At 45.0% G+C, this 12,654-nt stretch overlaps 1 protein-coding gene across 1 annotated transcript; it reads right to left on the bottom strand.

Annotated features, from left to right (window-relative positions):
- Positions 1 to 3,345: 3,345 nt before the first annotated feature.
- Positions 3,346 to 7,684, bottom strand: LOC139640771 (uncharacterized; the record flags this gene model as incomplete). The annotated part of the gene is made up of 2 exons (XM_071514947.1): positions 3,346 to 3,396; positions 6,001 to 7,684. Coding segments are annotated over 2 exons (1,735 nt in total), but the record flags the coding sequence as incomplete, so codon positions are not given.
- Positions 7,685 to 12,654: the final 4,970 nt, after the last annotated feature.

The following is a 12,654-nucleotide window of genomic DNA, read 5'->3' as shown; positions in this document are numbered from 1 at the left end:
AAGTGCATTTCTCAAAACAAATCGTACAAACAGCACCACACAATGGCTTACCTGCTAAAGCCCGTAACTTGCTCAAAATCCTTAGTCTATCTCTCAAAAGTAAATATTTATGTCAATGAACATGTCAGTGCCATCAGAATGACAAGTCCTTGTGTCATTGTTTACAAACAAGATAGTCAAAATGCTTAGTCATGTTGTCAATATAACAGTGTACTCTGTAAGTATTTTCTGATGTAAACTATGGCTAAGGTTTTCATGACAATGATTGAAAATGTATAAGGGCCGCACTTTTTCTGTATGGCAGATATCAATTTCAACAGTACAAAGTTACACATTACTGTATGTGGGAGATTGATTGCAAGAGATTGGACAGGATTCACATTTACGCTTTTACTGTTTGTACTGTAATTTGTTGACAGACCAGGTCATTGCGATACAGAAAAGAAAAAGACACAACTGTTTTACAGCACTGCATAGCACAAAGGAAAAAAATACACAATTAGAAATGTAAACATAGGAAACACCCTTAGGCAGAAGTGTACACACAGTGCTGTATGGGGAATTACAGAGCAGTCTGTCTATACCTAACGTTCCTGTCTTGTAAAACTGTGTTGTGCTCTGTCTATATATACTCGCCAACTGAAGGTTCATGAGATGCACCTCTGAGCTATTTTAGAGAACTGGTTGATCATTGGTCGATCTAACGCTTCACACATTCCCCTTCATTAGTGAGAATCAAGTCAAGATTCACCTGAGAGCAATTCATCAATTCAGGACACATTTATAAAAAAAAGTCTAATTTGATCAACATGACATAAGCAATTGATAATGTAGGAAACAGCAGACAATTGTACATAATCATTTGCATGAATGTGCGAAAGCATTTGCAATTTGTTCAAAAGAATGAGAAATTGCTTTTATGATGTGCACAAGTGACTAGATGATGTGGAGGTTGAACAAGTACTTTTGAGAATTTCAATTCTGATCTGAGAAATGTACCAAAGTGACTGAGAAAAACTGTAATATTCAAATAAGCCCCTCCCACTGACGCTCCCCGCCCGAACTTTCTGTTTCGTTCGGAAATACCGCCCGTCAAAAGTTTCTTCACACTACATTTTTCTTTTTTTTTTTTTTTTTTTTTTTTTTTTTACTATTTTCCACATTTTAGAATAACAGTAAAGACTCAAAACTATGAAATAACACAAATGGAATTATGCAGCGACCAAAAAAGTGTGAAACAAATCAAAACTATCTTATATTTTAGATTCTTTGCCTTGATGGAAAGGCAAAGGCTTTGGAAAGAAATTCATACATAGGATCAACTTCACTATTTATATTTGACTAAGAAACTCATTTCAAGCTTTTAAGCAGAAGCCTTTAGATCAGAATGGATTTAAGAGAATGAAACACAGAACATTCAGTCAGGTGGATCCAGACTGGTGACTAGTCTTCCAGTCTGGTATTGATCAGCCTGTCGGCCCTCTGATGTTTTCTGGTGGTTTTGTGCTATGGGACGGTAACAGTTACATTTCCCCCAGGAGGAGGTGCTGCAGGAGCAGGAGAGGCTGAAGGAGGAGCAGAGCAACATCCAGAAACGCAGCCAACACCTTCTGTCCATCATGCAACAGTTTAAAGGAATGTGAGAGCGAGAGAGAGAGGGAGAGAGAGAGAGAGAGAGAGAGAGGGGGAGGGAGAGAGACAGAGAGAGAGAGGGAGAGAGAGAGAGAGAGACAGAGGGAGACAGACAGAGAGAGAGAGAGGGAGAGAGAGAGAGAGAGGGAGACAGACAGAGAGAGAGGGAGAGAGAGAGAGAGAGACAGAGAGAGAGAGGGAGAGGGAGAGAGAGAGAGACAGAGAGAGATAGATAGATAGATAGATAGACAGATAGACAGATAGATAGATAGACAGATAGACAGATAGACAGACAGATAGACAGACAGACAGAGAGAGAGAGATAGATAGATAGATAGATAGATAGACAGATGCAGTAGATGTGAGTCTGATAACAGAAACATTAGAACAGGTCAGTTCTCATACAGCTGATCAGAACAACAGGCTTCAGTTTGATTGATTCCAGATTGTGAACTTTATAATAAAAACTGACTTGCAGCACAAAACCCGTTCTGTCCTTTCTAAACCTCTGATGACCTGAGGAGGCTGCTGTGTCTCTGATGATGTCACTGATGATGTCACTGATGATGTCACTGATGTAAAGAGAGGAACTGTTTGGAAACGTTTTTTAATAAAATTCTCCTTTCTGGCCATCAGAAGGAAGTTCTGGCAAGTAGCTGCTAATGAAGGATAGATGCAGGTTGGTGAGTCTGTTACCATGGTTACCATTGTAGTACCAATACAGAATAGATACAGGATGTGGGGCTGTAACCATGGTTACCACTGTAGTACTAATACAGAATAGATGCAGGATGAAGGGCTTGTTTGATACTCTAAAAGTATCTGTAAAAAAATTAAAAAAGAAGAAACTGTTAAGACTTGAAAAATGTGCTATGTCAGCTTCCATAGCTGTAGCTCTCTGCCAGTGCATGATGGGTAATGTAGTTCTGCGGTGTAACGACTGAACCTCAGGTAAACTGCTGTGTTTTCATACATTTTATGGATTCAGCTGAACCTCTGCAAAGGATTTTCTCTGTTTCTGGTTAAAGAGCCTGTCTTCCACCAGAGGACCGGGGTTCAAACCTCCCAGCTCCAGACCCCGACCCCTGACCCCCGACCCCTGACCTCTGACCCCTGACGTCTGACCTCACTGTGGAGGCAGCAAAAGAAAAGAGTTTCCCATTAAAGTATCACATTGTTTATTTATCTCCATCTCTCCTCACATTTTGCCACAAATTGGAGTTTTATTTCTACAAACATTTCTCAGAAGCAGAAGTAATCTGATTGGTTGAGTTAAACCTCAGTGCCAAAGCGCCAAAGAGCCGTAGTTTTTAACATTAGACTGAAGCTCAGTGGTAGACCTAGTGCAAGCTGGGCCTCCTCTTGTCTTTCACACCTTATTATAATACATGTTCTGTTCTGCTGTGACCTGCTCTGTTATTTTCAGCCACATCTTTTTGAGTTTAATACAATGTTGGAAAGAGGGACATTTATACCCCTTGATGTCACCAAACTACTGTATGTTTTTGAGAAAAAGGGCCTCAAAGTTTGCAGTCTATTTTGAGGCATTTATTCAAATAGTCTGTCTGCCTGTGTCTCTGTCTGTCTGTCTGTCTGTCTGTCTGTCTCACTATCTGTCTCTGTGTCTGTCGCATTCAACAGCAGTGGATCAGTATTCAGCAGGGAAGCAGCGTAATGCGCCAGTCGGCGTCGATGCATTTCCTTGCGGTTGCACTATTTGGCAACACAAGACAGGGGCGGGGAGCGAGAGCGGGCAGCGACAAGCTAGCGACAATAAGACCGGGAGTAAGGGGAGTTAACCTTCAAAATAAGAGCGTAAATTTATCACGTTTTCATAGTACTCATTTTTAAAAATAAATATATTTCATATGGCATGATATTTGTATATTTTCCATCATTCATACTGCATCTCATCTCGTATTATTTCACCTTTTTATTATTATTATTATTATTGTTATTTTTTAATCTCAAATCACTTCATCTCATCTCGCCTCATCCCATCCATTGTCGCCAACAAGGCTTTTATTTTGAAAGTTGTGACCGGAAGTCCTGCGTGTTATTGTGGCTATCTTGACTGTGTAGCGAGATGGCCGGGGAGGCTCTGGTTCCCGAGGAGTCGAGGTTTCCCGTGACGGGGTCCGCGGACAGCAGGAGGCAAAAACCCCGCCGCAGTTCGCCTTAACGTCCACGGAAAGCGGTAAGAGAGGCGCGAGCGCTCACAACTTCTTCACCCCGCAGCACGCGCAGGCTAACGCAGGCAAAATCAACACACAGAGGCGCTCGTTTTGTCAGCGGCGCTCTCCCGCCGACCGTCAGGGGAGGAGGGAGGGAGGGGGGCGGGGGGAGCAGCAGCAGCAGCCAAACGAGTCTGCTTTCTGTCTGGGATATTTCTGTTTTTTCCCCCTGAACCGTCAGACCGTCAGACCGGCCGGCCGCTCTGCTCCGGACCGGACAGACACTGAGCAACATGGCTGACACACTGGCCCTGCAGGAGGCTCCTGGCTGTCTGTCAGTGCAGATGATGGTGTATTTATTATTATATATATTTTTTTTTAACCAGTTGGGCAGTAGAGGTGTCTGACAGTGTGCAGCCTCCACTGACAGACAGACAGCTTTATGTTGTCTGACACACAGACACACGGACAGACAGACAGAGAGACAGAGAGACAGAGAGACAGACAGACAGACACACAGACAGACAGAGAGACAGAGAGACAGACACACAGACAGACACACACACAGAGAGACAGAGAGACAGACAGAGAGACAGAGAGACAGACAGACAGACAGAGAGACAGACAGACAGACAGACAGACAGACTCACCAGCTGTCAAATCTGCTTTAAAGCAGACAAACTGTTCTTTTTTGGTCTGTTTTGCCAAAGCATTTCTGCATTTTATCTCCTCTGCAGTCAAAACAATAAAGGCGTAACATTCACAGTCCAGTAGTTTGTTGAAGTTGTTCCAGGCTGATTTGAATGCCCCCCCCCCCCCCCCCCCCCCCTCCAACTGGTAACCAAATCAAAGCAAAGGTCAACTCGACTCAGACTGTAATCTGCAGCTGAAACAACCTTCAGACAGCAGATGCTCACTTTCTGCTGAAAAGTCAACATGGAGAGGATCAGGATCACTGCAGATGAGTTTTTTATTGTGACATTTTCAACACACCTGTGTGTTAGTTTGGGAAAACACATTGTTTGTGTTACTTTTCATCACAACATGCAAGTAACAACATGTCTTCTTATTGACACGCAGGATGTTGAGTTAAAGTGTAACAAGCAAATCTAATCTGGTGCTTCGTGTGTTTATTCAAATGATGGTTTGTGTGAACTGTATTGACGCAAAAACACCATTTTTTAAAAGAGTTTGAAGAGTTTTGCAAGAATTGTTTGCTTTTGCAAGAGATGTATAATGTTTGGTTTGGTGTAAGGTTTTGTGGTTAGTGTGTAGAGTTTTGCAAAAACAGCCGATAGTTTCAAAGATAGTGCCTAAGCTATCAGAAAACACTGTAAGAGAGACTGGTGTGACTGGTGATGGAGGAAAGAGCGGGCGAGGTGGGGGATGCAGGGTGATGCGGGGTGATGTGGGGTGATGCAGAGTGATGGGGGGTGATGGAGGGTGATGTGGGGTGATGTGGGGTGATGGAGGGTGATGTGGGGTGATGTGGGGTGATGGAGGGTGATGTGGGGTGATGCAGAGTGATGGGGGGTGATGGAGGGTGATGTGGGGTGATGCAGAGTGATGGGGGGTGATGGAGGGTGATGTGGGGTGATGCGGGGTGATGCGGGGTGATGTGGGGTGATGGAGGGTGATGCGGGGCGATGGGGGGTGATGCGGGGTGATGGAGGGTGATGCAGGGTGATGTGGGGTGATGTGGGGTGATGTGGGGTGATGGAGGGTGATGGAGGGTGATGTGGGGTGATGTGGGGTGATGCAGGGTGATGCGGGGTGATGTGGGGTGATGCAGAGTGATGGGGGGTGATGGAGGGTGATGTGGGGTGATGGAGGGTGATGTGGGGTGATGTGGGGTGATGCAGGGTGATGCGGGGTGATGTGGGGTGATGCAGAGTGATGGGGGGTGATGGAGGGTGATGTGGGGTGATGGAGGGTGATGCAGGGTGATGCGGGGTGATGCGGGGTGATGGGGGGTGATAGGGTGATGTGGGGTGATGGGGGGTGATAGGGTGATGCGGGGCGATGGGGGGCGATGGGGGGTGATAGGGTGATGCGAGGTGATGCGGGGTGATGGAGGGTGATGGGGGGTGATGGAGGGTGATGGGGGGTGATGGAGGGTGATGTGGGGTGATGTGGGGTGATGGAGGGTGATGTGGGGTGATGCGGGGTGATGCAGGGTGATGGAGGGTGATGCGGGGTGATGCAGGGTGATGGAGGGTGATGCGGGGTGATGCGGGGTGATGGAGGGTGATGCGGGGCGATGCGGGGCGATGCGGGGTGATGGGGTGATGTGGGGTGATGGAGGGTGATGGAGGGTGATGCGGGGTGATGCGGGGTGATGTGGGGTGATGGAGGGTGATGCGGGGCGATGCGGGGCGATGCGGGGTGATGCGGGGTGATGGGGGGTGATGTGGGGTGATGTGGGGTGATGGAGGGTAATGTGGGGTGATGCGGGGTGATGCGGGGTGATGGAGGGTGATGTGGGGTGATGCGGGGTGATGCGGGGTGATGCGGGGTGATGGAGGGTGATGGGGGGTGATGGGGTGATGTGGGGTGATGTGGGGTGATGCGAGGTGATGCGGGGTGATGGAGGGTGATGGGGGGTGATGGAGGGTGATGTGGGGTGATGTGGGGTGATGGAGGGTGATGTGGGGTGATGCGGGGTGATGCAGGGTGATGGAGGGTGATGCGGGGTGATGCGGGGTGATGGAGGGTGATGCGGGGCGATGCGGGGTGATGGGGTGATGTGGGGTGATGGAGGGTAATGTGGGGTGATGCGGGGTGATGCGGGGTGATGGAGGGTGATGTGGGGTGATGCGGGGTGATGCGGGGTGATGCGGGGTGATGGAGGGTGATGGGGGGTGATGGGGTGATGTGGGGTGATGTGGGGTGATGGAGGGTGATGGAGGGTGATGCGGGGTGATGCGGGGTGATGCGGGGTGATGGAGGGTGATGCGGGGCGATGCGGGGCGATGCGGGGTGATGGGGTGATGTGGGGTGATGGAGGGTGATGGAGGGTGATGCGGGGTGATGCGGGGTGATGTGGGGTGATGGAGGGTGATGCGGGGCGATGCGGGGCGATGCGGGGTGATGCGGGGTGATGGGGGGTGATGTGGGGTGATGTGGGGTGATGGAGGGTAATGTGGGGTGATGCGGGGTGATGCGGGGTGATGGAGGGTGATGTGGGGTGATGCGGGGTGATGCGGGGTGATGCGGGGTGATGGAGGGTGATGGGGGGTGATGGGGTGATGTGGGGTGATGTGGGGTGATGCGAGGTGATGCGGGGTGATGGAGGGTGATGGGGGGTGATGGAGGGTGATGTGGGGTGATGTGGGGTGATGGAGGGTGATGTGGGGTGATGCGGGGTGATGCAGGGTGATGGAGGGTGATGCGGGGTGATGCGGGGTGATGGAGGGTGATGCGGGGCGATGCGGGGTGATGGGGTGATGTGGGGTGATGGAGGGTGATGGAGGGTAATGTGGGGTGATGCGGGGTGATGCGGGGTGATGGAGGGTGATGTGGGGTGATGCGGGGTGATGCGGGGTGATGCGGGGTGATGGAGGGTGATGGGGGGTGATGGGGTGATGTGGGGTGATGTGGGGTGATGGAGGGTGATGGAGGGTGATGCGGGGTGATGCGGGGTGATGCGGGGTGATGGAGGGTGATGGAGGGTGATGCGGGGCGATGCGGGGCGATGGAGGGCGATGGAGGGTGATGTGGGGTGATGGAGGGTGATGTGGGGTGATGTGGGGTGATGGAGGGTGATGTGGGGTGATGCGGGGTGATGGAGGGTGATGCGGGGTGATGTGGGGTGATGCGGGGTGATGGAGGGTGATGCGGGGTGATGGAGGGTGATGTGGGGCAGTGCTGTGACTGATCTGATCCAGATGTTCTGGGAAGGACTGAACTGAACAGCTGCTGTTTGGTGGATTCTACTGAGACTATGGGACAGCTACAAGTCCTTTACCTATTGGCTGAGTAGTGTGTGTGTGTGTGTGTGTGTGTGTGTGTGTGTGTGTGTGTGTGTGTGTGTGTGTGTGTGTTGACTTAACCCAATTTTGGGGACATTTGTCAGAACACACACCAGTAGATTGGGGGGGAAACCTTGACAATGCGGGACCTAAACCACTGTCCCAATTAGATTTCATTATAGTTGCATTCAGTATGCTCTACAATGGGTTTCTGTCTCAAAGTCTTCACTGTCCCTAAAAGTTACTTATTATAGATTGTGTGTGTGTGTGTGTGTGTGTGTGTGTGTGTGTGTGTATGTGTGTGTGTGACTGGGTATGAAGTCACTTTCAGGGACACACACCAGACTTAAGACCAGTTGATTGGGGACGGCTTGTGCAATTGGGGACAAAAGCCATGTCCCCAATTGATAAAAAGCTGATTTTTGGGTCAGTGGTTAAGGTTAGGGTTAGGTTAAGGTTAGGCAGGTAGTGGTTATGGTTATGGTTAGGGTTAGGGTTAGGTCAAGGTTAGGCAGGTAGTGGTTAGGGTTAGGGTCTGGGTTATAGTCGGTCTATAGTAACTCAGTATTACGGTTCATCTTTCAGTGAATCGTGTGCTGATCATGTGATGATCTGGGGAATCGTGACACAGTTCTGCTGTCTGACCCCATGAGAACAAACACATTTTATTTAAAAACTCTGACAAAATGAGGTATAAAACATTTTAGGAATATTATTTGAAAATGTCAGTTTTGTTTGACACACCCTGACACACCTGACATTAGAGCTGCAACGATTAATCGATTAATTGTCAACTATTAAATTAATCGCCAACTATTTTGATAATCGATTAATCGGTTTGAGTGATTTTTTTAAGAAAAATAAGTGAAAATTCTCTGATTCCAGCTTCTTAAATGTGAATATTTTCTGGTTTCTTTCCTCCTCTATGACAGTAAACTGAATATCTTTGGGTTGTGGACAAAACAAGACATTTGAGGACGTCATCTTGGGCTTTGGGAAACACTGATCCACATTTTTCACCATTTTCTGACATTTTATAGACCAAACAACTAATCGATTAATCAAGAAAGTAATCCTCAGATTAATCGACAATGAAAATAATCGTTAGTTGCAGCCCTACCTGACATTACCTTTCAGTTCAATGAGATGAACATTCATTTGATTATTTTAACATGTGATTTTGCATATGTGATCCGTATCATGATATAGGCTATATCGATATTGAAAAAAATCCTTGTGATTATTATGATTGATTTCAACCATATCATCCAGCTCTCTAGTTACTAATAAATCTTTGTTCTCAGTCCACCAAATGTTGCAGAAACGCTTCTTCTTCTTCTATTTGTTTTTGGGTTTTGTTTTTTTTTTGGGGGGGGGGGTATTTTTGGGGGGGAGGTGTTCCTTTTTTCCTTTATTAGACAGTTTATAGTTTTAGAGAGACAGGATAGACAGAGAGAGAGGGAGATGACATCAATCAATCAATCAAACTTTATTTATATCGCACCTTTCAAACAAATCAAATGCAAGTCAAAGTGCTTTACAAGTGATTGACAAAACGTCGGATGTTAAAAATGGATTTAGAGACTAATGCACACCAAAACAACCAAAAAAAACCCCAAAAAGTTAATAGAATAAGAGAACAATAAAAGATGGGTAGTTAAGATAATCAAAGATAAATGATAAAAGATAATACAAGCAATAAAAATAACAATAAACATAAAATTATGAAATACTACACAAAATAAATTGATTATAGTAAAACAGTAAAATGTTAATAAAATAAAATAGAATAAAATAAATAATAATGATCAACAGTAAAACCAACACTTTCCTCTGGAACACTAACTGCTGCTAGCCTTCATTAGCGCGCCAGTAATTTGACTTAATCCAGTTTAACTTAATACTCAGAAATTATACTGTTGAAATTGTCATGTAGGCTAAATATTATCTGATTACCTTAATTGGAATAATGTCATAGTTTCCAAATTTAGCCCAAAATTTCCAGAGTTGATTCAAAATAATAAACTGGAGGCTTGTAGTTAGTTTTCACTGTGATTTGGTAGTTTTATTTATTTTTTTATTTTTTTTTTACAAATGCCTGGTTTTAGTTTAGTTTAATTTAGTTTCAGTTCTATTTTTTTTGGTTGGGGTGATTTTTTTTTTTTTTTTTTAAGGTATCATAATATTATTGCGTAATACAAACAATCAGTCATAAATTCTGTTTGAAATTAGTTGCATTAATTTATTTGTAGATATTTTACAAGTAGAGAAAATAGTTTGACTTCAGTTTTAGTTTTCTCACAAGGTCTTGTTTTTATTTAGTTTAGTTTAGTTTTATTTTTTGCACAATTTAAAAAATACACAAATGACAAAGATAACAAATAATATACAGTGCAGGGAGAAGTGGGCTTATTTGAAGCCTCCACCTAAAAAATGTTAAAATTTCACAATGTTATAGAGAACACTAAAATAACTTATTATTTCAGTTTTAACTCCTAGTTTTGGTCTTAGTGTTAGATAATCACTTGGTCGGGACTCTTGTCAGTCAGGCGGTGAACAGCCAGTCAGGAGCTGATGGGTCTGATCTGTTACACCAGTGGTTCTCAACATGGGGTCCGGGGACCACCAGGGGTCCTTGAGGGGGTTCCAGGGGGTCCCCAGCAAACTGATGAATTGTTAAACTTCAGAATTATTTAATTTACAAGAAGTGAACACAGTGTAGAAGAATGACTGTTCTGATCATAGTTTCTCTGTTATCTCTCTACCTGCAATACAGACAGTCATGGAGTTCTGGACAAAATCAAATCTGACAATAAAAATATTCTCAGATTTGGGTCTGAGAGACAAAATCTCATCAAATGGGGGTCTGTGGCTCTAATGTGGACTAAACTGGTCCTTGATATGAAAAAGATTGAGAGTCACTGTGTTACCCCACAGCCTGCTGCAGATAAATAAAACCCTGTGAGCCTCAGAGGCTCCTGATCAATAATTGAAGTCTCATGTTCAGACATGACAGCAAGCTCTGCAGAAGCTGCTCTGCGTTTCCCTGCATGTTGCTTTAACTGCTGCAGGAGGGAGTGTTGGGAAAGCCCAGGTTCGGGTCTCTGGAGGCAGACGCTCGGCCTGAGGAGTCGCTGCTTGAGTTTTGTTTCAAATAAAAATTTTGGTGGTGTGTGTATCAATAAAAATGTATTTTGTAATTCTAATGTTGTCCTAATGTTCTAATGTTCTAATGTTTGAGGAAAAATGTGTCTGCAGCAGTAATGCAGGATAGATGCAGTATAAATACATGGAGTACTTCTACAGTGACTACCACTGTATATAATGCAGTAGAAGTACATGAAGGAGGACTTCTACAACAGATGAATTGTACAGATTAACATGATGCTGCGTTCAGGTGCCTGTCGGAAATATCAGAGTTACAAGTTTAGCGCGCATGAACAAGATAAACAATAGAGACAGAGAGTCAGGATTTTCTATGATTCATTACTATTGCTTATTACTAAAATTGATCATTGATCAAGTGTGTGTATCAGTGTGGTGTGTGTATCAGTGTGTTGTGTGTATCAGTGGTGTGTGTATCAGGTGTGTTGTGTGTATCAGTGGTGTGTGTATCAGTGTGGTGTGTGTATCAGTGTGTATCAGTGGTGTGTGTATCAGTGTGGTGTGTGTATCAGTTTGTATCAGTGGTGTGTGTATCAGTGTGTATTAGTGTGTGTGTATCAGTGTGTGTCAGTGTGTGTGTCTCAGTGTGTATCAGTGGTGTGTGTATCAGTGTGGTGTGTGTATCAGTGTGTATCAGTGTGTGTGTATCAGTGTGTATCAGTGTGGTGTGTGTATCAGTGTGTATCAGTGTGTGTGTGTATCAGTGTGTATCAGTGTGTGTGTGTGTATCAGTGTGTATCAGTGTGGTGTGTCTCAGTGTGTATCAGTGGTGTGTGTATCAGTGTGTATCAGTGTGTGTGTATCAGTGTGGTGTGTGTATCAGTGTGTATCAGTGTGTGTGTATCAGTGTGTATCAGTGTGGTGTGTGTATCAGTGTGTATCAGTGTGTGTGTGTATCAGTGTGTATCAGTGTGTGTGTGTGTATCAGTGTGTATCAGTGTGGTGTGTGTATCAGTGTGTATCAGTGGTGTGTGTATCAGTGTGTATCAGTGTGGTGTGTGTATCAGTGTGTATCAGTGTGTGTGTGTGTATCAGTGTGTATCAGTGTGGTGTGTGTATCAGTGTGTATCAGTGTGTGTGTGTATCAGTGTGTATCAGTGTGTGTGTGTATCAGTGTGTGTGTGTGTATCAGTGTGTATCAGTGGTGTGTGTATCAGTGTGTATCAGTGGTGTGTGTATCAGTGTGTATCAGTGTGTATCAGTGGTGTGTGTATCAGTGTGTATCATAAATAACTCAGTGTTTCTGATCCCTGCAGATAAACACTGGAGGTCTGATGTCAGAGTTCAGGGCAGAAAGAAAAGATTTGTATCTACTATTACTATCTACTGAAACTATCTGTTTAAATCAAAATCAAAGTCAAAATGGTAAATCAAAATTCCCTAGATATTAGATATTCAATATTTCAGCAGCCGGCTTGTTGTTTCGGACTCCAAATGATCTGTAGGCGTCTCCGTTAGCGGGACAGCAGTTCATCTGAAGCCAGGTTTGAGTCCACCCAGTGTCCGGCTGCTCTGAGTTCAGCTCGACTCACAGGAAGTGTCATGACCCAAGGTAAAAGTCGCTAGCTTTGCTCTCTCCAGTGTTCAGACGATGTAAATGTATCTTGGATAGTAGACCGCAGCTGAAATTTTTCCGACTCCACGATGCTTTCATAAATTTTTTTGTATCGTGAAAAGTCGGGTCACAATCTTTCGTTACATCCCTACTGAGC

The sequence above is a fragment of the Centroberyx affinis genome, unplaced genomic scaffold (assembly GCF_046629955.1).
Source record: "Centroberyx affinis isolate AG114_WGS23_722 - 3 ecotype Tasmania unplaced genomic scaffold, CSIRO-AGI_Caff_v1 ptg010578l_1, whole genome shotgun sequence".
Taxonomy (NCBI): Eukaryota; Metazoa; Chordata; class Actinopteri; order Beryciformes; family Berycidae; genus Centroberyx; species Centroberyx affinis.
Note: the sequence above shows the minus strand (reverse complement) of the source record. Positions and strands in the feature narration are given on the sequence as shown.